The sequence below is a fragment of the Syngnathus leptorhynchus genome, chromosome 3 (genome assembly GCF_054491065.1).
Source record: "Syngnathus leptorhynchus isolate UIUO chromosome 3, UIUO_Slep, whole genome shotgun sequence".
In the NCBI taxonomy this organism is placed as follows: domain Eukaryota; kingdom Metazoa; phylum Chordata; class Actinopteri; order Syngnathiformes; family Syngnathidae; genus Syngnathus; species Syngnathus leptorhynchus.
Genome location: NC_141197.1, coordinates 6,211,399 through 6,236,478, shown reverse-complemented (window position 1 = coordinate 6,236,478; position 25,080 = coordinate 6,211,399). Strand labels below are relative to the sequence as shown.

The 25,080-nt window shown below is 38.5% G+C and overlaps 5 protein-coding genes and 1 non-coding gene across 6 annotated transcripts; 5 read left to right on the top strand and 1 right to left on the bottom strand.

Moving 5' to 3' along the window:
* The first annotated feature begins 2,494 nt into the window (after window positions 1-2,494).
* On the top strand, window positions 2,495-8,508 carry lin7c (lin-7 homolog C (C. elegans)). The gene is made up of 5 exons (XM_085907558.1): window positions 2,495-2,715; window positions 4,222-4,340; window positions 4,901-4,972; window positions 5,040-5,249; window positions 6,100-8,508. Exons 1-5 carry the CDS (start codon window positions 2,679-2,681, stop codon window positions 6,265-6,267), a joined length of 606 nt encoding a protein of 201 aa, XP_085763684.1. The 5' UTR covers window positions 2,495-2,678; the 3' UTR covers window positions 6,268-8,508.
* A 236-nt stretch (window positions 8,509-8,744) lies between these two features.
* On the top strand, window positions 8,745-10,331 carry LOC147058958 (large ribosomal subunit protein P2-like). The gene is made up of 5 exons (XM_085908338.1): window positions 8,745-8,878; window positions 9,367-9,490; window positions 9,577-9,625; window positions 9,863-9,958; window positions 10,159-10,331. Exons 2-5 carry the CDS (start codon window positions 9,368-9,370, stop codon window positions 10,236-10,238), a joined length of 348 nt encoding a protein of 115 aa, XP_085764464.1. The 5' UTR covers window positions 8,745-8,878; window position 9,367; the 3' UTR covers window positions 10,239-10,331.
* A 1,098-nt stretch (window positions 10,332-11,429) lies between these two features.
* On the top strand, window positions 11,430-11,501 carry trnaw-cca (transfer RNA tryptophan (anticodon CCA)). Its single transcript has one exon. It is a non-coding gene; the product is annotated as a tRNA-Trp (tRNA).
* Window positions 11,502-13,649: 2,148 nt separating this feature from the next.
* Window positions 13,650-15,956, top strand: LOC147058956 (ferritin, heavy subunit). The gene is made up of 5 exons (XM_085908016.1): window positions 13,650-13,906; window positions 14,387-14,492; window positions 14,955-15,101; window positions 15,330-15,455; window positions 15,550-15,956. Exons 2-5 carry the CDS (start codon window positions 14,391-14,393, stop codon window positions 15,706-15,708), a joined length of 534 nt encoding a protein of 177 aa, XP_085764142.1. The 5' UTR covers window positions 13,650-13,906; window positions 14,387-14,390; the 3' UTR covers window positions 15,709-15,956.
* An 865-nt stretch (window positions 15,957-16,821) lies between these two features.
* Window positions 16,822-19,174, bottom strand: mcee (methylmalonyl CoA epimerase). The gene is made up of 3 exons (XM_085908034.1): window positions 19,106-19,174; window positions 18,115-18,455; window positions 16,822-17,741 (listed from the first exon to the last, which is right to left on the bottom strand). The coding sequence occupies exons 1-3, from the start codon at window positions 19,131-19,133 to the stop codon at window positions 17,589-17,591; spliced, it is 522 nt and encodes a 173-aa protein (XP_085764160.1). The 5' UTR covers window positions 19,134-19,174; the 3' UTR covers window positions 16,822-17,588.
* On the top strand, window positions 19,147-24,681 carry mphosph10 (M-phase phosphoprotein 10 (U3 small nucleolar ribonucleoprotein)). The gene is made up of 11 exons (XM_085908032.1): window positions 19,147-19,315; window positions 19,830-20,481; window positions 20,573-20,721; window positions 20,819-20,972; window positions 22,099-22,240; window positions 22,696-22,763; window positions 22,870-23,007; window positions 23,101-23,211; window positions 23,778-23,885; window positions 23,964-24,194; window positions 24,424-24,681. The coding sequence occupies exons 1-11, from the start codon at window positions 19,230-19,232 to the stop codon at window positions 24,568-24,570; spliced, it is 1,986 nt and encodes a 661-aa protein (XP_085764158.1). The 5' UTR covers window positions 19,147-19,229; the 3' UTR covers window positions 24,571-24,681.
* Window positions 24,682-25,080: the final 399 nt, after the last annotated feature.

Below are 25,080 nucleotides of genomic sequence, written 5' to 3'. Positions count from 1 at the left end.
TATATATATATATATATATAATATGAGATATGTTTCTGGGTTAATATTATTCATTTTGTATGTTGTGAAGTTGTTTGCAATATTAAACTGAAGTATTTGAAGAAATAAAAATGACTATAGGCAACTGAAAAACAAAACCAATGTGGATAAAGTTTCAACCCTCCATTTTTAGTTATAGTCACAAATACTGACGCACATAAAACATAAAACACATCAATCAGTCGCCAAATTGATCAAAATGTTACCCAATAACCAATAATGTGCAGTATTTCAAATTGGGACTGATGAAAAATGTCAGGATCCAAAGGGAACTTGGAGTTTTGGGCTTTTCAGAGAGAGAGAGAGAGAGAGAGAGACTGTTGTTGGGTGAACTCCAAAAGAGCAGTGGCACTCATTTACAAGTGTTCACAGGCACGGTCTTTATTGTCGCTCAACCTACACCATAATCCCACAATCAGAAATAATCCTCACTTTCACGAGTAAAAAAGTGTCTGCACGATCAAGTTTCGACTTGTGAAGTTAGGCTCTGGGTGCTCTTGACACATACTTAAAGGCTTCAGCCGGCCCATGCATCTGTGCACAACTTCAGTGAATCCCATCATGATGTGTCTTCAACAAAAGATCAGTCATCAGGGCATTCATTGAGTGGTACAATCACAAAGACCTGAAGCAAACCGACTTGTCTGTTTCCTGAGGGGTAAGGTTGTCACGAGTTCATTCCATCAACAGCCCATGAAACGCCATTTTCTTTCACATCTTTAGAACACTACTGGTACATTCAAAGTGTTCACAATTCAGAAAAGGGGATGAACATAAGATAAGCAAAAACAACCCAATTATGTAAATTAGGTAACTTTTTTTCTAATGTGTGCAACTTTCACCTCAATTTCCTTCACCACCACCTATTTGAAGATAAGAAGAAGCCCTGAAAGAGGATTGGAACTTACCCTTTGAAATTTGGGAAGGTCCTGAAGAAAATGTCCAGGACCAGAGAACTGATCCTCGCTCCTCTTTCCAGCCCATGAAATGTGGTGAGAATTTACTGTGCTTTCCTTTCATACACTAAATGCAAGGAAGGATTCATACAGCTGCTCAAAAGGTATGATCGTCATCACTCTATATGAGTGTCCAACAACAGGTACAGTCGTAGTAAGGAAATGCTGAAATATTGCTGCAACAGTAGTTTTATAGCTAATGGAAGTGAATCATGGCAACATATAAGTGAATGTGATTACTACACAATGCAAAACTTTAATGGTACACATTCCTGAGGGACAGTACAAACTTGTCACCTAAAGCCATCCTATAACAGGCATTTCTGCTCAATGTTTAAAACAACAAAACTGTTCTAATCTAGTTGTTAACTTGCAGGGGGGGGTCTTCCCCATTTAAAAGACTAACTAACTAACTAACTAACTAACTAACTAACTAACTAACTAACTAACTAACTAACTAACTAACTAACTAACTAACTCAATCAATCAATCAATCAATCAATCAATCAATCAATCAATCAATCAATCAATCAATCAATCAACCAATCAATCAATCAATCAATCAACTGCTATAACAGATCAATCCATGGCATTATAGTTGCAGCTGGCCAATAGAGGGCACTAAGGAGTCGCCCCAGCACTCGGGAAGAACACGAGAAAAATAAAATGAAATGGAAATATATTGAAATAAAGTACATCAATATAGTACGGGAAGTAAGAAAAATATGATTATCGGAATTATGAAAACAACTTTTGTCCATCTCGTATTTTAGGTATGGGGTGCAGAAATATTCACCTATACGCTCACATTAAAAGTGCGGTTGGCTCTGTCTGCTGAAAAGAGGATTTGCTTCTTCATTGGACCTCTTCAATAGGATTTGCTTCTTCATTGGACCTCTTCAATTTACATCCTGCAGGTAGGTTTGCAAACACTGGTTGCTACTTGCCAACTTTAATACTGCTAACCAGACAAGAGAATTTGTAAGTAAACTGGTAAGATTTTCTGTCCAACTTTTGTATGGAATTTTATGATTTGATCTGACTTTGATCAATCAGAGGCAACGCAATAGGCAACGCCGTGCAAAAACTGAGCAGTATCCAGTGGCATTGATAACACTAAAGACATAGGTACATTTGTTTCTTTTATTTGAAGCCAATTTTTTTTAATCAAATCTGTATTTAAGTTAGTTCATTTAAAATTTTTAACACAGAGTTAATGTTACTGTGGTTTACATATATTTTTTTAGGAATAAAATGAAGGATTTCACTTGCCAGGAGTCTCAAACTTCAGATTCGAATGATCATAATCAGGGAATACTAAGTATTGTTTTACTTTTTGAGGTTGAAGACATAATTCACATTCAGGAGAATTGTATTAAACCTGTTCACCGATTAATCCAAATATACTGCAAAAAAAAAAAAAATCATAGTTGCTGTCACTAAACCAACTGTATTCTTTTTGAAACGTAAATTCAAATTAAATTTCGTGGGGAGTCTCTGTTTTCCAGCGTTACCTGAACGCACCATGACACTGGCCGCTAGCCTAGCCTGCTAATTTAGCTAATCTGGTTTATCGTCTCTGTTGAGAGCCCGTAGTGTCAGCCAGGATTGTCAATTTTAGTGTCCCATATCTGCCATTCAACGTAATATCTGCGTGACAACAAACAGCATCCCAGTAGAAAAATGGCGTCGCTAGGGGAGCCTGTACGTTTGGAGAGAGGTACAGTTAATTGGCTAGCTAGTGTCGCTTTGAAATGTTTGTGTCGATGGGCACATTTGACATTAAACTACCGTTAGCAACGAACACATGCTATTGCTAAAAGCAAACATCGGTGGCAATTATGGTACCATGATAGTTTATGTACTTCGTAGGGGTCATATGCTAGCAGATATTCATTTGTATCTGATTTCGAAGCCAAGAAGAATGCTGTTGGACGTCATACTCGCATTACCAGTATTTGTATCTTATCGTAGCTAATTGGCTAACGTCAGGGAACTGTCGGCAACGTTTAGTTTTACTGACATTATTTTTAATTTCTGTATACTTCAGCGGTAATAAACTAAGAGAAAAAGAATGTTCAGGATGGATTCCGACACGGGCTAAAGGTCAGCATTGTACCCTGTTAGCCATGAAAAGCCGATGTTAGCCGCTACTCGCTGTTTCTCCTGTAGTGCAATCGTAAAAACTGTTTCACACGTTATTATTGTAAAGATAGCCTTTCAGAGTCAGTTCATTCCGTTTTGCCATATGATTATACATTTATGTTATGTCTTGAAGTCTGTCTGTCTGCCTGTCTGCCTGTCTGTGCGTGTTGAGGAAGGAGGGGTGTTCATTTTCCAACAAATGTGTTTTCTTCATTTTTCATATTTGTTCCTGTTTATCAAAGTATTTGTTTCTGTTTCAGGAAATAGATTTTGTCTCAGAAAATCTTTCTGCATTTAGTTTTCTCCTGAGATTGGAGAGCCTTTTTTTCCCCTAAAGTATTTTTTAAGTTGCACTATTTTTCTGTTTTTCTATTTTCTTATTCTTTCCAAAATTAAAATTATTTCAAAAATAGGAAACGAATCACTTATGAAAGTAGTGGGAGTTATGATTAACAGAAAACCAAAATTATCAGGGGGGAAAAAATAAAATCAATCTGTGTTAGAATAATCCTCTTTGGCACACGTGATTAGCTAGGTAGCTTGAGGTATGCCACTATCTTGCTGTGACCCTTCTTTTGCTTTCACTGGCCTTCCGTTCTCTATGACAATCTATGCACTTATTAGTTAATTTCAGTGAAGACTGCAAGGTCACACATCATTAGACAGAGTAGGCAGAGCCACCCCCTTGTAGGTGGATGGGCAAGAGTATGAGAAGGAATCCTGGAGGTGGGGGTTCGACCTTCCGCAATCTCACAGAAAAGGCTCCATGGCCGTGTCTTGATCTTTTGGCCGTACGTTAAATAGTTAAACTGAGAATGCACCCTCCTGGTAACTACTATTAGCATAGCGAGCATTAAAGATAAAAGAACCGAGGAAAATGTAATCTCTGAAAAACATAAATGAATACAGAAGTAAAATTAATTGTTTGTTTGTTTATTTATGTATCTATTGGTTTCCCTCTCTTCTTTTTCCCCCAAGTGAATGCACTTCAGTACTCTGAGATTTCTCTAGGTTTCTCGAAATGTTCAAGGTCTTCATGTCAGCAATTGTTTTGGTTGTGGTACGTGTGCTTTGTTGGCAGATATTAACCGTGCCATTGAACTGCTTGACAAGCTTCAGAGGACAGGGGAGGTTCCTCCTCAGAAGCTGCAAGCCCTTCAGAGGGTCTTACAGAGTGAATTCTGCAATGCTGTCAGAGAAGTAAGTAATTTTAGTGAAGAAATCTTCCCATCTCAAGTAAATTTGTTCCAGGCTCCAACTATTGCCAATCATTAAAACGTTATCAATTATACAAGCAGTTTTAAGTAGTGATAGGAAAACGAAGCTTCAAATTTGCTTCATCAACCATTTGTATTTTTATTTTTGACTCCTTAAGATGGCACTTACTGTACAACATTGGGCTGAAAGCACATCGACTTGCTATTTTATAAACACCTTCATTTATATCAACAGTGCCATCAGGAAGAGTCTAAAAAATAGAACTGGATCATGAAGCAAATTTGAAGCTGCTTCGTTTCCCCAGCACTAGTTTTAAGTTTGTAAATTGTAAATGGTCATTCAAGTAAAATCCCTACTTGAAGGCGCCTTTCACAGGATTTGTCAGGATACCGCATCAGGTATCATCATTGGAAGTTTGGTTTTAAATTTGTGGCATATTTTTCCTTTGGTTTGAACACCCACTTGTACCATTTTTCATGGGAGGTTGCATTATTTGTTGTTGACACAGCAAGTTTTGACCTTTGACTAATTTGTTCCTACAGGTTTATGAGCATGTATATGAGACAGTGGACATCAACAGCAGTCCCGAAGTCAGAGCAAATGCTACGGCAAAGGTACAAACATACAGTCCCTGTGTTAAAATATATTTCAAGTCTTAATAGAGAAACTCTAAATGTACAGGCAACCGTGGCAGCTTTTGCGGCAAGTGAGGGACACTCACATCCACGTGTGGTGGAACTTCCCAAAACAGAAGAAGGCCTGGGGTTCAACATAATGGGTGGAAAGGAGCAGAACTCTCCAATTTACATCTCACGCATCATCCCAGGAGGCATCGCCGACCGACACGGTGGACTGAAGAGAGGTGATCAGCTTCTCTCTGTCAACGGGGTGGTAAGTCTGCTTTTTTTTCAGTCAAAAAGTCAATTATCTTGTCACATTTGTTGGAATATAACTGTTTAGCAGTTGGACTCATGCGTCTTATTCTGATTTCCTAAAAGGCTGCCTTGTCTGTTAAACAGAAATCCCATGATTTATTATTATTTATCCATTTATTGTTTGTATTCAGTGATGGGGAAAAATGAAGCTCCAAAATTGCTGCATGAACCAGTTGTTGTATTTTTTTTTTTGGACGCCTCAAGATGACACTTGCTGAAAGTACAATGACTTGCAATTTCTTGAATGCCTTCTTGAAAGCAACAGTGCTATCTGGAAGAGTAAAAAAATACAACTGGTTCATGAAGCAAATTTTGACGCTTCATTTTTCCATCACTATTTATATTACACTCTTGGTGAATGGGGACTGAATCCACACTCCCTGCACAAGGCGTTTGAATCACAACAGCATCATTGACTTTGCATAATCAAGGATAATCAAGGCATTTATAAACCACATCTCTCAATGCTCTTTAGTTTGTTGTTCAGTGCTTCAATATGGCTTTGAGCACCTTGAAAACCCATATTGGTGATGTGTTAAGCCTCTAAATATTCAATTTAAAAGTGTGCATGGTTTTACTTTTTTGTACTTGCCACCATTTGGCTTTTCCTATCAATTTCTAATGACCAACCACAAGGTCAACTAGTGACTGTTCTACAGAAACCCGATTATGAATCTCCTGTGCAAATGTGAGAAGACATTGACTGAGGCCTAAATAATTGTTGATTTAAAAACAAAACAAAACAAACAAAAAAAACGCTTTATCACTGCCAAAATTCTAACAGTTTTATGGTTTGTTTTTTCTAGAGCGTGGAAGGTGAGCACCACGAGAAAGCAGTGGAACTACTTAAAGCGGCTCAGGGCACAGTGAAGCTGGTAGTGCGGTACACCCCCAAAGTCCTCGAAGAGATGGAGTCACGTTTTGAGAAAATGAGGTCGGCGAAGCGTCGGCAGCAAACCAACTATCCCCAGTAGGATTGTTTCATGTCGACGCCAGTTCTTACGGCTTTCCTCCTTCAGCCTTCAGGCCATCTGTTCTGGTCTTTTTCTTATATTCCAAATCCAAAACATTGGAACCTACACACACATAGTTTTAGTCGATGCACAGCAAAGTATATATGTTGTACTTAGTTTCTGCCCTTTTCAGCAACATTTACTCACAGTTACTGTCCTGGACAACACATTGCCGCTCGTCAGCCATCTCTGTAACCAGGGCAACAGGTTCAGGCTTATGTTTTGCATCACAACAGTCACATAATAGGAAACCCGCATGGATAGACTCTCATCCATTCAAAATGTCTGACTTGGTCCTAAATAACTTTTCAGAAACATTTTGCTCCCACCTGCTTAGGTGTCCACTATGAAAGCTGCTAGCGGTGCAAATCGCTGGAAATGCTTAAAGGCCTCATAATTGGATGTGGATCGGACCAACATGCCCATTTTGGAAACTTTTACTTCAGCTTAGCATAGCTCACTCACAACTTGTGCATTACCTTTGGAACAGGCAATTTGAATGCTACTACAAAACTCCTTCAACAAGGAAAGTTAGCAACTTACCAAGTGAGCAGGAGTTCACTACGTGTGTGTTTTCCCTCTTTTGTTCACTGATTGTTCATTATAGTCCAAAGCAGATATTTACAAGTAAAGACTAAGACATGGTTTTACGGCATTGATTATGTGTCTTGACGTTTGGTGTGCCATGCTACAACAGTCATCAAAAGTGAGGATGAAAATGGCTCCTGATTCATCTGGGCTTTATGGTTCCTATATTCAAGCGAATGCAATATGGCTTCGACCACGCAACAAATATGTTCGTGATGACACACTGTATCCAGCCACTGCAACATCTGATATTTACTGACACTTATTTTGTTACATGCCATACCATAACTTAATATTGATGAATAAACCATGTCTGTAATACACTATCATGTGTACGAATGCAACATCTGTAGTTTTATATAATTCTCAGCTCATTTTCTTTTGTGATCTGGAATGTTGGTAACTATTGATTGTGTTCAAAAAGAAGTCTCAGTGCTATCACAATGACTTAGTGCAGCACCCTTTCAGGCAACAGTTGTTTTCTTATTTACTAGTGAAATACCCAACATGAGCTAATTATCTCAAAGCACTGCCTTGTTTTTCCGGTGAAGGAAAATGATTGTAAGAAGATGAATGATGCTACTTCTTTCCCGCATGTAGTGCAAATAACGCTTATTTGGAAAACTGGTATAAAAAAAATATATATATATGTACGGAAGTCTGACTCAAAAGACACAAAATTGAAATGTACAAGTCAATCTATGCAAAGTTTTTTTCCTTTTTAAAAATGGGGGATTATTGTCCTCAATTGCTGCAAAACCGTTTGTTTTAATGGAGAATGTCAATCTGGAATGTGTCCAAGGCTGTGCAAAATTGAATATGAAGCATTCATTCAACTTGCACAATGAATCTCTCTGGTTATATTGGAGTTAAAAAAAAAAAAAAAAAAAAAACGTAGAGAATTTCAGGGGCTTCACTGCTAGCATTGATTTTTTTTTTTTTTCCGCCCTCCTTGTTTTGTTTTGCTGGCACACCATTCCATGTACATATTTTAGTTGGTTGAATACTATGCTAGTTTAGCTTGTATGGTTTTATTCCACAGCAGCATGTTAGATTTTCTGCACACGTATTTCAACACACTGAATGTCACTGTCATTTGACATCATTGCAAAATATTGTGAAGCCACCCAACTTTAGCCATTTTACGCAATCTTCCTGTTGGGACGGTGAATAGAGTATTTTTTATAATAGCTTTCTTTTGATATTTTTCAATTTTTGTAAGTGTTTTGCTAAAAAAACTAATCTAGGGGCAATGTGAGCCTGTCTGTGCTGCGTGTATGTATGTATGTGTGTGTGTGTGTGTGTGTGTGTAGCAGGGCTGTATTTGGCAGCAAATTGGATGTCAGTACTCTGCAGACAAACTGGCCTACGTCAATGCTCCCTTTTCAGATCTCAACTGGTTTTTGTGCACTCTCTAATTCCAAGAGCAGATTTGCAACATATGTGAAGGTTTTGATAATGTTTTGAAGTATTTTAGTTGTGCTTGTTAAAGTTGTTTACCTGTAGATTGTGTTATGTTTGTGCTCTTTCTTTTTCTTATTTACTATGTTGTGTTTATGTGCAATGTAAACTGTAGTAATAGAAGTGAAAGTTAAATAAATATGACAGATTTCATCTTGAGTGTTATACATTTTGTTCTCAGGTTCCAACACTGTCGGTGCACTGAACAGTTTGGTTTCTAGTGACAGTGAATCTTTTAAATTCGAAGGTCACATTTTTATTCTAAATTTTTTTATGTCTCCATTATGGAAGGGCCAGTGAAGAAAAAAAACGGGGACGTGACAGGATTCTGACTTTTTTTCTCAAACTATTTAATCTCCAGTTCTGTACACTCTTGCAAAATCCAGCAACAGGTGGCGCTTGACCTGTAGCCAAACACAAAACGAAGAAGAATTGAGTGCGCGTCAGTGTTGGTTGTGTGACGTAATTTCCTTTCCGTTTGTGCCACCCTTCAAGTGAACACGCGTTCGCCTTTTTTGCCGAAGTGAGTGGCCTTTTAAAAGCATTTTATGACTATATAAAGTGATCAAATGAACCACGTGACCGAATAAATGTACTATTAATAAACGCATGCGTGATTTGAACGTATTTTGGTGAAATGAAGGTATAAAACTGATAGTGGACTGTACCGAAGAGAACCGCCACATGGTCGCTAGCCGCTAGAAATATGCATCGTCAGTAATTAAATAGTATTCGTAACTAGAGTGATTATTTCGTTAACTGCTCCCTGTTATACCTGTTGAAAATAACTATGTAGTTATTTAATGTAGTCTAATTTTTTTCTGAGGCTGCTGCTTTGTGAACGTTAGATAATTGGATAGCTAATAACTTAAACTCTCGAAACTGCTTGACAGCCAATAACGATTTTAAAGCTTCTTCCTGTGTTCATAACCTAAAATAAGAGTACTTACTTAAGTGCATGTTACAGTGACCCCTAGTGACCCAAGTGTTTGTTTTCATAACTTGATGCAGAATGCGTTACGTTGCTGCCTACCTGTTATCCGCCCTTGGTGGCAATGATAACCCAGATGCTAATCACATCAAGAAGATCCTGGAAAGTGTCGGCATTGAGGCTGACGACACCCGTTTGGAAAAGGTACTTATTGTGGTGTTTAACCTAACCTGCTTAATTTTTTTTTTTTTGCTTGAGTGCATCACACAAATGTCCTTTTCTTTGGACAGGTCCTCTCTGAGCTTAAAGGCAAGAAAGTGAATGATGTGATTGCTGCTGGTAAGTGAAAAGCTGCAATATTGTAAGATCAACAACAATTATTTCAAAATAAATAGTTATGATTTCTGCAAAGCCTTCAAATGCTTATAGAATTGACACAGAGCAAAGGACAAGCAAATATTGAATCTAATGTGCTATTTTTTTTACCTGGATCTTTTCATGATGCTGACGACACTGCTGAATTTATCTACTTGCTCAGTCTTAACAGATGATGCAATTCATGTATTGTCTCCTCAGGTATGGGTAAACTTGCAAGCATGCCAGTGGGCGGTGGTGTAGCAGTCGCCACCTCTGCGGCTGCTAGTTCAGGAGGAGCCGCTGCCCCTGTCGCAGGTGAACGTCAAAGATTTCCACCGTATTTGGCTCTTGGCACACAGCTTCTGCTTGGCATGTTTGCGATTTGATCAGTTCACCAAGTTATTTTCGGGTGGCCCGCTCAATCACACCATAATTTAATTATTTAAATGTTTAGTATTGTAACTTATTCATTCGAAATTCATTAATACATACCTGTTTCTTTGGGGGGGTTCTAGCTAAGGAAGAGAAGAAGGAAGAGAAGAAGGAAGAGTCTGAAGAATCTGATGACGACATGGGATTTGGTCTTTTTGACTAAGCGCTCAAATAAATTTTTAAAGATGGTTTTAAAAAAAAAAAAAAACTCTTGTTTTTATCGTGTAAATTGCATTAAAATAAATCCAAGAGTGTAGTTAAGAATCTTATTGATAATTTAATAGTTTGGGAGGGGAATTTAATGGTTAAAATCTTTACAACTTTTTGTTTTCGTATTTCTGGGATTTTATTTTGTAACCCAAATAATATATGAGCTGTCCGGTCGTTTACAATCAAGATGTCCTGGATTCGAATCTCAGCGAAAGCTCACTAGGTGTGAACGCAACATGTCAATTTGTGTCCTCATTGGCTGGTGACTGCACCAGAGTGTACTCTACCCAAAATCTACTGGGATAGGCTCCAACTTCAACGATCTGACTGAGGAAAAGTGACCTAAATAAGAAAATAGTTTGAAAATATTTTTCAGGAAATGTCTAAAGAAAATGTGTCAGAGGTAAGTTCATAATACATGATTGTTAACCCCAACATTTTAAGATTTTGGTTCTCTTTTTCTTCTTTCTTCAAAAGTCAGAGTGCTATTTATTGTCACAAACTGGAAAGTAGGTGCAGTTTTGTGTCTGTCAAACAAAGAAAGCATTTTTTATTTGTATTTTGGAGTTATTTAAGTACACTGTCTCTCGCATCATGCAAAACACGCTTGGATGACTTAACGTACACCAACACGTCTGTCCAGCAGGTGGTAGTAAAACACCCTTGAATGTTCAATATATTTTTCAATGTGAACAAAAATTAGTTGGAGAAACGTTATTTCATGGGTTATTTATATTTGCAGCTGTCTAATCGCGACAGAACGTATCAGGCTCATATTTTCGGGTGCTGGTTCACGTTCTAAACACAACTGCTGTCTCTTCAAGTAAATCATTGACGTATCCAAAGCCCATCAAAACGGCATGACAATAAGAACTCAAATAGGCACAATAAGTATGGAGGACAAAAACTGCTAAAATCAGTGAAAGTGACAATGAAAATAAATATGATTTGAAAAAATAATTGAAAGTGTAAATACAATGGATTTTTTTTTAATGAACATATATATATATATATAGAGAGAGAGATTTTTAATTATATTTTCGTATTTATTTCCAATATATATTTATATATGCATCGTAAAAGTTTAATTACACGGTACAAACTGATATTTCATATTGCCACTGTAGAGCGGATCTGTCTATAGGACTCTGTGGCGCAACGGTAGCGCGTCTGACTCCAGATCAGAAGGTTGCGTGTTCAAATCACGTCAGGGTCAAAGTTTTTTTTTAGATCTCACCGTCATCAGTATCGGAATTGTGCCAAACAACAAACGAGAAATACTTTTTCAACGGCAAAAAAAAAAAGAAGATTTTGAGAGAAATTTAAAATATAATTGTCTTCAATCACATGTTTTCGCTTACATGCTTTCGCTCTCGTTTCCTTGTTTTGCTCTCATTTCCAGGTCAGGTTCTGAGTCAGTAGTTACGGAAGGTAAATGAATCAATAAATAAGTTCAAGTTTTCATATCAACTGAGGAACCCTTGTTTTCTACAGCAGCTTCTTCGGGTCACCTCCGATTAGAAAAAAAAAGAGGCAGATTTATAACTATAAGCAAGCGATTTGGTGGCGAGTGCAAATCAACGACTTGACACCAAATTAGTTTCAAACATGGCGCTGTGCATTAAAATAAACCAGGGGATTTATAGGGGAAAATCCAAGACAAATCCTTGGTTAAAATGGGGACGGGACTACATAAGCAGAATTGCTTAACCCGCCTCCCTTTTCGACAACTCATGTTTACCACAATGCAAAATGAAATTGTAATTAATGTTGATTATGCACTTGCCGAAATAAACAAATCAAATCAAAAGCCACAAAAATGGAAACACTAGATGTTTATCAAACTTTTCAATCGTTCTCCCTTTACCCATTGAGACCTCAATGTGGGAGCTCCAGATGATGATACACTAATACAAGCAGTACATTTTGGCTGTTTGTGTGGAACCTCATCAAAACTAAGCAATGAAGTGGATACAAATGAATAAAGGGTGAACCAATCTGAGAGAATTTCAGTAGTCTCTGATCTCAACCTAATTCTGAACTTTTGCACAATGCAAATAAGCAAAGACATATTCAAAACCCAGTTAAAGGGAGTAATATGAGTGCTCTTTCACTTCACCCCTTCCTCCTTTCCCTTCTCATTCCCCTCCCCTTCATGTATTGCCATGCATTTAAAGTAAAGGCCTGTTTATTATTATTGACAGTACAGGCAATTACAAACACAATTCAATGTCAATAAAGGTTTGGCTCATTTGCTTCTTCTGATTGTTCATATACCCCTGCTACCAAGACAACATACATCAAGAAACGTAAGATATTTCCTAATAAGTATGAATGACAAGTAGTCATTTCCTGGCGGTGAGTCAAAAATACTGTTTCTCCAATTGTCTGTTTCTCAAATTGCACAATGACATCATTGGAAAAACACAGCGCTGAGTTAGTAGACACCGGCCGACCTGTTTGACAAAACCCGTATTTGTCAATTTTGTTCTAGAGCTTCTGTGACCTTACCAACACGGTGGGCGTGGAATGTTGTTAGTTCTAAAGCAGTGGTTGTCAACTGGTGGATCGTGGTGGTGTTGCAGGTGGTCTGCAAAATTGGAAATGGAAAATAATTGTAACATTTTAAAAAATAAAATTGATTTATTATTTAGACTTGATTTATTTTCCAGCAAATTTAGTGAACAATCAAGTAACTTTTTCTGTCTTCCTTTGAACAGCCCCCCCTCCCCAAGCAAAGTTACAGAGGGGTACTAATTCAAACAGAAGTCCTATTAGAATAAGTCAATTTGGGAAAAAAAATTTGATTTGATTTATTTTCCAGCTAATCTGTTGGATTATTTACCCATCCAAATTGTGTCAAATGTAGGATGTGGGATTCCCAAAATAGACATACAGATGCACATAAATAGCCTGTATGCTAAATAAAATAATATTCTGTCAAAGCAGTGGTCCCCGAGTTGCGTCTTGGTTATAATGGTGGTCCCTTGGGCAATATTTGCCAATCGGTAGACACAAAATGAAGAGTTTGAAACGGTTTGAATCAGTCAAAAGATGTAGATATTAGATAAGAAGAAAAAATATAGTTTTTTAATATTTGATGAGTATTTTAATATGACAAAATGTAGAATTTTGCTAGAAACTATACTTTTGGTACATATAATATACATAAATATCCGTCCGTCCATCTGTCTATCTGTTCATTGTCTTGAGCGCAACGATCAAGCACAAACATAAACTAACTAGACTATTATACAAATTTTTTGGATTGACCGATTACGTCAACTGATTGCGCCTCGGTTCCACCCTTTGAGAGGAGGGTCAGTGACGTCATCCTTTTCGTCCTTAAGAAGTGACGCTCAAGCACAAAAGCTCAGTCACGTCTAGATAGCGGACAGTGAAGGTTACCTGCTTCAACAGTGCTTGAACGGCAACCTTTCATCTGTCTTGTTTTCATCGATAAAACCTAAAGAACAGGATTTTTAAAAAAAAATTAAGCTCCTGGTTGTCTGTTGTCGAAAAATTGCTTTCTCTCGCAAGTTAAACTATTTGTTTTGCTAACTTCGCGCATTATTTGAACCATTTCGACATATTCTCCAACAAAGGCCGCTCACGATTAAGGTAAGAACACTATTTGTAATTGTATGTATTGTTCGATCAACGCCTTCTGCAATGATTGTTTATATGTCGTCACTGAGGCCTTGGCGCTGTGTCGGCCTTGTTGCTAGCGTGTTTATTTCGTCGACGACGTTTTTCTTTCATCTCTCTTTAAAATGCAAAGTGTAGAAACAATAGAATTTTCTTTTTTCCGCAAATAAAGGAAGTGATGTTATCCGACAATATAAATGTCTGATTATAATGTTTTGCACGTGTGCCTGTATTTAAATTTGGCGCGGTTATGTAATAATGAAATGTTTTATAAAGTTTAGAATATACATTTAGCCAATTAATCAGGTACACTTGCACAACTAAGCACTATTGTTTCTAAAAGCTGTTTTGTAAAACTCTGAGCAGCAACTTTTATACAGTCCTAGGCTCCTAGATTACAGCTCCAATTTGAGTAGTATGTGTTAATAAAGACTAATTTGTGTCATATTTCAGAACAATGAGTTCCCAGGTGAGACAGAACTTCCACCAGGATTGTGAGGCTGCAATCAACAGGCAGATCAACCTGGAGCTGTATGCCTCCTACGTCTACCTGTCCATGGTGAGTCACGTGTCCTCTTGGGAGATGAACAGAGAAGAAAAGTTGGTTTGGGTGAAGGTATTCTATAGTTAAAGTAATTCCAGAAACGTAAGTTTATATATAACTATTGTGTCTTGGTATCTGCTGCAAGTGAGGCATTGTTCTATGGTGAGTCTGCAATTAAACATAGGTGAAAGGGCATTTGAGATAAGGTTAGTAAAGGATTTGTCCCTGGTCTTCAAAACACAGCCAGTAATCCACGTGACTAGAGTGGATGCCATGTTTCATAAATGAAAGACCACAATGAGTCACAGTGAATATGATGAAATACATCAGCAAAACTAAAACTGGCTTGAGACTCTTATGTACACTTTTATTTTTCATTTTGTTAACAGAACATGTTTATTTTAGACTTGTTCAAACTGCTTAGTTTGAAGTTAATGAATAGCTCAGACCTCAACGATCTTATTGTCCTCGTCATAGGGTTACTACTTTGACCGGGATGATCAGGCTTTACACAATTTTGCCAAGTTCTTCCGTAACCAGTCGCACGAGGAGCGCGAGCATGCAGAGAAGCTCATGAAACTTCAGAACCAGCGGGGTGGTAGGATCTTCCTTCAAGATATCAGGGTATGGACTTCATTTCAACTCTTATCACGAGGGACATGTTGGGAGGGCAGCACAAGGTGAATAAAGATACTGTGGGTGTGGAGTACAGCTTATCTTTTGTAGTCTTGAAAACAAGTAAAATGTTTAACTGCAAACATGATTACCCTATGTGACTGAAAATGGAGTTGCGTCTGCCTCAGGCCAGTGGCCCGCCGGTGAATCTTCAATGCGTGCCGCTTTATGTTGCAGAAGCCTGAACGGGATGAGTGGGGCAGTGGTCTCGAAGCTCTTGAATGTGCCCTCCAGCTTGAAAAAAGCGTCAATCAGTCACTTCTGGACTTGCACAAACTGTGCTCCGATCACAACGACCCACATGTGAGTTTTAAGCAGCTCATTGGATATTTTATTTTGAATTTATTTCTAAGACTATTTTCCATCTAAATTCAACCATGACAATTTAATGTTTCAGCTGTGTGATTTCATCGAGACCCACTACCTGGACGAACAGGTCAAGTCCATCAAAGAGCTGGGAGACTGGGTGACCAACCTACGCCGTATGGGTAGCCAACAGAGCGGGCTGGCAGAGTACTTATTTGACAAACATACTTTGGGCAAGGAAAGCAGCTAAATCACCCCACATTGCTTTGTTTACATCTTGCTTTGTGTTTGAAGATGTTGAATCCATCTTTATGCTTTTGGCCAGTTTATTAGTAATTTGGTAGCTTATCCTCTCATGATAACCTTGCTTAAATGAACTTATGAACTTTGTGACATGGCTTGCTGTACCTGGCACCACCCTGCCTCCTCTTTGTGGTATTCATAAATGTTTGAAACTATGAGCTGTCGATCAGACCAAATAAACCACCTGAAAGATTATTTGTCACCTGTGTAGTGTTTCCTGTAAAAAAAAAAAAAAAAAAGCTCTGCTCCACACCAAATGTGCAAGGTCACTTAAGTCTAAACCAGAATGTAATTTATGTGACTACTTTCATTTTAGAATAATTAAAGTTTAACTATTTAGGTTAAATTGTGTCTTGTTAGTGAAAGTAATGCGTTTTTAAAGAATTTAAAGAAAATAACTGGAAATAACAAAGGTAGCTTAATAGTCCCACAATAATTATACTTGGTTACCTCGTCAACTATACTACTCGGGGAAAATAAAGGAATTTTTCCCCAAAGTGTGATGAATGAATTAAGGTGGAACTTTTGTTCCTATTCATTATCTGGTAAAAATAATTATCCAGGTGTATGGAAAATTAAATATTGGGTTTAACTCTAGAACAAGGGCGGCTCAGTGGAGCAGTGGGTAGCATGTCCGCCTCAGGAGGGTGCGGGTTCGATACCACCTCCAGCCCTACCTGTGTGAAGTTTGCATGTTCTTCCCGAGCCTGCGTGGGTTTTCTCCGGGCACCCCTGTTTCCTCCCACATCCCAAAAACATGCTTGGTAGGCCGATTGAAGACTCTAAATTGTCCCTAGGTATGAGTGAGTGCGGATGGTTGTTAGTCTGTGTCTCTGCGATTGACTGGCAACTGGTTCAGGGTGTCCCCCGCCTACTGCCCGATGACGGCTGGGATAGGCTCCAGCATGCCCGCGACCCCCGTGGGGACAAAGCGGTTCAGAAGATGAACTCTAGAACAGTAACATTTAGTTTCACCCACACAATTCTTGTCTTGTGATTTTCATTGTGTTGCTCATGTCTGAGCTGCATGGGTTCTTTGGTAGTTTGGCTGTTCACTGATGTCAAATTGTATCTTTGAGTCTCCCATTTTTGGTCTTGTCAAGAGATGCGCTTGGGTGATTTTCACCCAGCATGAGTGATAACATTTTACGGGTGATATTTAAAATCTGGCACTTTGCACTTTTCAAGGTAATCAGCATAAAGGTAGGACACATTCTTTCCCCCATTTCATCCGAGTGATCCATAGGGTTTGGTCATGCGATGCGTATTTCATCCATTTTGTGCAAGATTGAAATTTTTTTTTAACACTTGTTCATCTGTCACTACAGCTCAATATTTGTTTACATGCACACAATATAAATGCCAGAGATGTTTAAGCAATTTCACAAACCTAAGAAATGTTGCAAAAGCCACAAACTTGGACAAGTTTATTGTGTTAATTTATAGCCCAATTCTGAATATCCTATTAAAAGGCCATCTCCACACATGCACACTAACCAAGAAGTTAATTCAATATATGATTTTTGTGAAACGTGTTCAAAGAAACCTACACTGAAATTTCATGTTCAATGCAAGCTTGTTGCATCGCTAGAACAGTGGTTCTTAACCTTGTGGGAGGTACCGAACCCCACCAGTAGGTGTGTTCGGACCTGGTAGATGCTCTGCTGAACCCCTGAGACCGACTCACCGAACCCTTGGGTTCGATTGAACCCAGGTTAAGAACCACTGCTCTAGAAAAAATATATATATTATATATATATATATATATATATATATATATATATATATATATATATAAGGTTCCGCAAACAGAGCTCGTGATCTTTGTTATGCTTCCTCCAACTCCACTAATACACCGTCACAGTCTTTAGGATGAAGAAACATCACTGGTTTCCCATGAGCTCCTATTCGCGGCTCTGGTGAAAGAGTTCTGATGTTCTTCACTTTCAGGTCTTTGATTGCAGCGTTGATGTCGTCAACCTGAAACAGATTACATATTCCGTTCCGCTCGTGTAAAAATGATCTTTGCTTGATTCATGGTTCTCAAATTAATTAATATCTTTAAAGTAAATAACGTATACATTTTAGATAATCTTGTAATTAAAACTGATAAGGGGTGCAATGCTCTGCAGTACATTAACAATTTGTGTATTTTAATAAAAAGGTATGAACGGACATTTTTTGAGAATGCAAAAGCAGAAAATCATTGTACTAGTATTGCTAACAATGTAAACATACAATATAAAGCTTTTCTTGACAGGTTTGACATGCACCATCATAAGCATGTCGAAGTATCCAGTTGTGATGCTTTAGGGCTATAAGAAGGGACAACAAAATACACGTTAATGCTCACCTCAATACAAATGTGGTGCATTCCTCCAGCTTTGTTCTTCTGCAAAAATCCAGAAATCGGGCTCTTCTCACCAAGCGGATGGAGTAGCTCCAACTTAGTGTTGCCAAGCTCTACAAACACTGTGTAGACGCCATGCTCTGGTAGAGGCACCTTTTCACTCACTGTGGCCCCGAGGACATCTCGATACAAAGCTGTGGCCTTGTCCATGTCTGGGACAGCAATGGCAATATGATTCAGCTTTCCCAGGTTCCACAGTGATCCAAGGCTGCCCTGATGAAGGGTTGCTGAGGTCGAATGTGCTCGTCGAAGTGTAAGTTGGCAATAGCTTGAAAGACTGGAAACTTAAAGACCAACAGGACAAGAAGCTTGGGTGAATACATCATTTGTTTGGCAACTGGAGTTATAGTATGGTTTATTATGCATACGTCACATTTCTCAGTTGAAAGACCATACGTCAATCGATATCCACAGACAGACTGTTCATACTGTATGAGTAAAAATGTATTGGTATAAAAATGTATTTTGACACAGTAGTATTGTTGCTTCAATAGAAATATTAAGATCGAAATGACCGAGCCAATTATCGTAAAATAAATAATACAAAAATATAAAATAATTATAATAATAATACGTACTTCACTTTAGGATAACTTGACAATAACTCTTGACAGCCGCTCAATTGTTTTATTCGCAGCGAACAAATTATTATTAATGATTACCTGCTGAAAAGGTTGACTAGAAATGCCAACGTGTGCCCACAAAGTACCGACAGCACACAAACAAACAAACAAACAAACAAACAAACAAACAAACAAACAAACAAACAAACAAACACTTAACGTTAACGTGTTTAGAAAGCTCGCGAATTGGTTGCATTTTGTTCAAATCAGTTTGTTGCATAACGCATCGCCGTTTATATATATATATAAAAACAAACACACACACGTAAAAAGTCAATTGCCCAAATATATTTAAACATGTCAAAACTAACCTGCAACCTTCAGTACAGCGGCCGCCATTTTGAAACCCCAGTGACGGAACTAAAATAACAAGACCAAGCGTTTCTCACCGAGCCTATTTATATGCGACGCATGCATTTTCACGTGTGAGCAACGATGGCTGAAACAGACGAATATATCACATTGGAGGAATGTTTGAATAAACTAGACGTCAACACACAGCAACCACATAATTTTCTGAGGCAAGTGCTAATTTTACAAACTGTTGTGGTTTACTTTAACTTGTCTCAAATTTGAATCGGAGGTCTTTCGATCTTGCTAAGTGTTAGCTTAAGCTAACGATGCGAATGTCTTTACTCTGACACTTCTACTTGCGTGTGTTGATTCAAGAACAGAATATGATCAAGTAATTGTCTGTAGCTAGAAAAGATGGTTAGTTGATTAGTTGCTGTTACCAATCTCAGATGGGGTTTTGTCGTAACACAGTGCAGTATATCAAATCAGGTGTCGTGTCTTTAAATTAAAAATGGAAGACTTGAGCTACATTCTGTTGTATTTATGTGTAATAATATTTTCACTAGATATAAATGTCACAGTGATAGGCAATTTAATGCTGGGTGAGGCCAAATCTACTTTATTCCGTGATGTGCTGTGGTGCAGTGCAAAAAATGGTTGAGTGGATTATATGATAGTGACAATTAACAAAAAACTCCCCCGCTAATAACATGCAATGGCTCTCTGTTTTTATTGTTGCAGCCTTCAAGACACTGTGGCAGCGGACTTTACATCTCTCACCAAAACTCTTTATGACCTCCACAAATCCCAGGAGCCAGCAGAATATAAGGGCAGCCCGCTTGTTCAGCTGGTGGTGGAAAACTTCGATGAAGAACAAATCTGGCAGGAGCTGGAGCTGCAGAACTCTGTTGTATTAAAACACTTTAAAAATGCAATTGATGAGGCTTTGTCTGATGAGACGTTAGCGGTACTGGAAGAGGATGAGGAGATGGATGAAGAAACTGGGGATGAGGAAGGAGAGCCCGATGAAAATATGGAGGAAGAAGCTGACGAGAAGCTACGTGAGTTGAAGACAATGGGGGACCATGACGCAGAAGATGACACAGATGAGGACTCTGATTTCGATTTTGACGTGGATGCCCTGGAGAAGCGGGAGAAACAAAAGAGGAGGCCTACAGAGAAACATTCCCAAATGAATGGCGTTTTCTCAGAAGTCGATGATGAATTCTTCCGCTTGTCAGAGATGGAGTCATTTCTTGATGACATGGACAAGCGAGAAGGGAAGGAGAACGATGATGAAAACAATGTGGATTACTTTCAGAATCTGCCCTCAGATGAGGATGACGATTTTGACCTTGAAATGCTCTCCAGCAGAAAGCCAAAGAAAAACACCGTATGTATTGTTGCGTCTATGCATTATGATTTTTAGAGACTTGTGAAATGTTTTTTTAATTTCAATTACTAATTTTTTTTTATACTAACAGAAGAGCTCCAGAGACCTTAAGTACAAGGACTACTTTACTGCTTCCGAAGGGGCTGATGCAGACGAGCTGTTGGATAGTGAGAATGACAACATGCATGAGGACGAAGATGAAGTAGATGATGATGATTCTGGCGAGGACTTTAACAATGAGTAAAACTGATCATTATATTTTTTCTCTTTTGGATGTTTACATTTTAAATGGTCGAAACAGTTTGTCACAATATATTTGTTATCTGCCTTTTACAAGGAACGGAGCAAAAGCGTCTCATAAAAAGGTGACTTTTAACCTTTCTGGAGATGAAGACAGCGAAGGGGAGGACCTTGAAGATATTTTTGGAGGAAAAAACCCAAACTCCAAAAACTCCCAATCCCAATCATCACATGAGAAAATTCAAGAAAAGGTAATAGTAGTACAGTAATCCCTCCTACTTCGCGGCTTCAACTATCGCGGCTTCGCTATATCGCGGGTTTTCAAAAATGCGGAAATGAATTATTTTATCGCAGAAATTTCATCATTTCACGAGGTTTCGCGGCCACTTGAGTTTCTTCATTTTCCTTTAATAATGATAGCTTACGTTTAAAAGTGAAATGAATAAATTAAAGAGTCAGTACAGTATACTTTATCGTCACATGTGACTTCAGGGCGTTCTCGCTGTTGTATATTTTGGACTAACTCATGTTCCGTAGTGGGAAAACCCCGGATGTGGGAGGGGGAGCTTCGGGGACGTTCAGTGTCGCGATGTACGGCCAGTGAACTGACTGTGATGAAAGGAATAAAGCAGTACCCATCACGTCGTTGTCCGAACCATGCTTGCTACATCAGAACCTGGAAAATAGTAAAGATATAACACTCTCCACCGGCGGTGGCCTTCATCTGGACATAGCAATACACTGTTAGTCTCGTCGCTAAGGCATGAATGCGGAGCGCACAGTCCATTGATATGAAAGTCCCCTAGCAGCGAGCTGGTTGATGTCAGCGATAAAAATAGAATATCTTCCAAGAATAGCTCAAAAAAATCTAGTTTCTATTTCGCGGAAATTCCCATTTCGCGGTTGGGTCTGGAACGTAACCCCCGCGAAGTAGGAGGGATCACTGTACATAGATTTTTGTACTGCAAAAGCCCTTGTGATGGGCTTAGCGCATAATGAAGCATTTGAAGATGCTCTCACACGACAACATTCTGCATTAGACAATCATTAAAACAAATACTCAACATTAGTGTTGCATTAAAACTACGTTAATTTGTTGTACAAATACAGTAGTAATGGTGGGGACACAAATGTTAATTATACCTTCTGGTATGTAATAAAAGAGCATTTAATAGTTGTGCCTGTACCTATACATTACCAGCATGGATAGATGAACATTGATACATTGTTTGTAGTAAATAAAAAAATATTTTTAGGCCAATTAAGTGAAATTAGATTATTTCTCAGAGCACCGCGATTACCATGGCAACACCATTCATCACAGCACTGCCTTTAACTTGAATCAGTCAGTATGATCTCTTCACTTGCTGTGTGTAGATGTCACAGAAGATCAAGCAGTTGGAGAAAGTGTCTCTTGCTTCAAAGTCATGGCAGTTGTCTGGAGAGGTGACAGCCCAATCGCGCCCGGAGAACAGCATGCTTGAGGAAGATTTGGACTTTGAGCAGGGATCAAGAAAGGGTAGGTGACACTGTGATATGGATGTGGTGGGTGTAATGGTGATAACAGTTCTATGCTATGAGTAGGTAGGGATGCACCAAAATGAAAATGTGCATGAATATTTGATTGTGAGCAATACAATTGAGATTTTTTTCCCCCAAATCTTTCTTTTGGCAGTGGCCCAATACTTTTGTTGCATTAATGTCACCTATAGCGTACTATTAAGAAGGAAGTAGGGAACTGGCATTATTGTTTGACTACTTTTTTTTCTTCTTTTACATTTTATAATACCACTTTTTGGCAGCCACCCATTAGGGCAGCAACTGCAGTGATAGGGTACTGTTGATTTTTGTAACGGATCCAGTGACAAAAAGTAGAAAATTGTCCGAACCAAGACCAGTATGCATATATAAATAATTTGAATAAATGATAAACAAATTTAATTTGACCATGAGATTTGCTCTGTTCCCTGTCAGCTCCTGCTATCACAGAGGAAACCACACTGGTTCTAGAAGACATCATTCGTCAGAGAATTAAAGACCAGGTGCCTGCACACATCTCAATAAGTTGTTTTACAATGCTTTATCATTTGAAGTTCTGCTCCTTGCCTACTTATGTAATGAAGTACTTTTTGACATTTATTTCCCAAGGCGTTTGATGACGTGGTCCGAAAAGAGAAGCCCAAAGAGGACGTGTTTGAGTACAAGAAGAGACTCACGTTAGACCACGAGAAGAGCAAACAGAGTCTAGCAGAAATTTATGAGCAGGAATACCTCAAGCAAACACAGGTTCGACATTTATCTCACGTTTTGCAAATTTAATTTCAGGTTGTTGTTTTTGTTTTGTTTTTTAACTTTTTGACATCTTCATAATGATTTCAGGCACAGAAAGAGGAAGAGGAGAATCCAACCCATGTAGAGATACAAAAACTGATGGACACACTCTTCTTAAAGCTGGATGCGCTCTCCAATTTCCACTTCACACCCAAACCTGTAAGTTTTCTTTTTACAGGCCAGAGAAATTATTTGAAGGCATGGCTATTGTGTTTCCGGCATATTCAGCAATGTTAACACATGAGATTGGAGGATTGAAGAGAGAATACAAATATTCACAATTATAGATACCATTTGAAACAAACAATGACACAAAGAGGCATTATAGGCCCACTGCTGTCTGAGCACGACTGAAGTGGACATCACGAAAAAATTACCATTTCCAACTTTTCACCTCACCAAGTTATCGAGCGCCGCACATCTACCGACGATGCACTGCATCCGAAAAACAGCAACCCTGTTTGCGTTTTCAGAGGTCACATTAGGGCTGCACGATATTGGAAAGACATGCCCTACAGTCGTTGAATGTAGTGATTGCCAAATTTAACATGTACACACACAAAAAATGACATTTTTATTAACTACTGAAAGAATTACTACATTTTTTTAATGCAGCCAAATAGTAGTCAAGTTTAATGTATTAGGTAAGAAACATTGTTTAGTATGAGACAGGCCCTAAAACTTTGCTACTTGACCACTTGCTCACGTTTCCTTTGCTCCTTCAGTCTGTACCTGAGGTGAAGGTGGTTTCCAACCTGCCGTCTATCACAATGGAAGAGGTGGCTCCAGTCACTGCCAGTGATGCTACACTGCTTGCACCAGAAGAAATCAAGGTTTGGATTATATTTAATTTCTTTGCAAAGATGATGTGGCTTTGACAAAATGTGTAAAATCCCTTCTTCCAACCAAAGGTGAAAAACAAAGCTGGTGATATCCTGGGTGCCACAGAGAAGACGTCAACAGACAAGAAGCGTGAGAGGCGACATAAGAAGAAGGTGAAGCATTTCAAAATCGAGGAGAAAGAAAAGAAAATGAAGCTCAAAGAAGCCAGTAAAGCCAGCGAGAACAAAAAGCCATCCAAGGCGCAAGCAAAAGAAGACCTGAAGAAACTCACTAAAGGAGGCAAAGCTACGATACTCAAAGTGAGTGGCATTTTGAATGTTTATCTCAAAATCAATTTAGAAGTACCACAAATCTGCTACAAAATATGACAATTGAAAAACGTCAGCACATTTTACAAGGTAAGTACTGTGTAATTCAGATAAATAGTGTGCGTGATGTACAGGTATGCATGTGTTGTAGTTATGACAATATAAATGTGAAAATATAAGTGACAAGCATGACTAACTAATATTTTGGCTCTTGTGTCAGGATGAGGGACGGGATAAAGCTCTGCGCTCCTCTCAAGCCTTCTTCTCTCAGCTGCAGGATCAAGTGAAAAGTCAAATCAAAAGTGTCAAGGGGCAGCCTACAAAAAAGAAACAGAAGGAGGTTTCTGCCAGCAAACTCAAGTTATAGTGACTGCCTCACTAATGGTGTGGCAGTTAATTCTATTGTACAGAGTCCAATTTTCTTATTAACTTCAGTTTTTGAAATCTTGAAAATGTGTTTTTATTAAAATGAAACAATACTGAAGTGCTTTGTTTTTCTTTACCAAGTGTTAACTACTCAGTGTCTTCCCCGGTTAACTATGGAGGAAGATGAATTGCTAAACCTCTTTACCCGTCCATACCAGGAATCCGTCAAAGACCAGAGAGCACTCCGGGCAGCAATATGCATCTGTGTTTGTGCTATTTGAAGGATTTACTTTTTAAAATTGTGTAAATTTAGAAATATTTCAACATTATATTTTAGTACTGTATAGTTCCGACAGGTTAGCAGGTGCTACAACAATGAGGAGATAGATACTTTACCACCAATCAACTCGAGCAAATGTATTATTACACAATCTCACCTGTAGGGTTCAGTGTCTGATAAGGAAACCACAATTGGCAATACTGTCATCATGATACCAACATTTTTACTTGA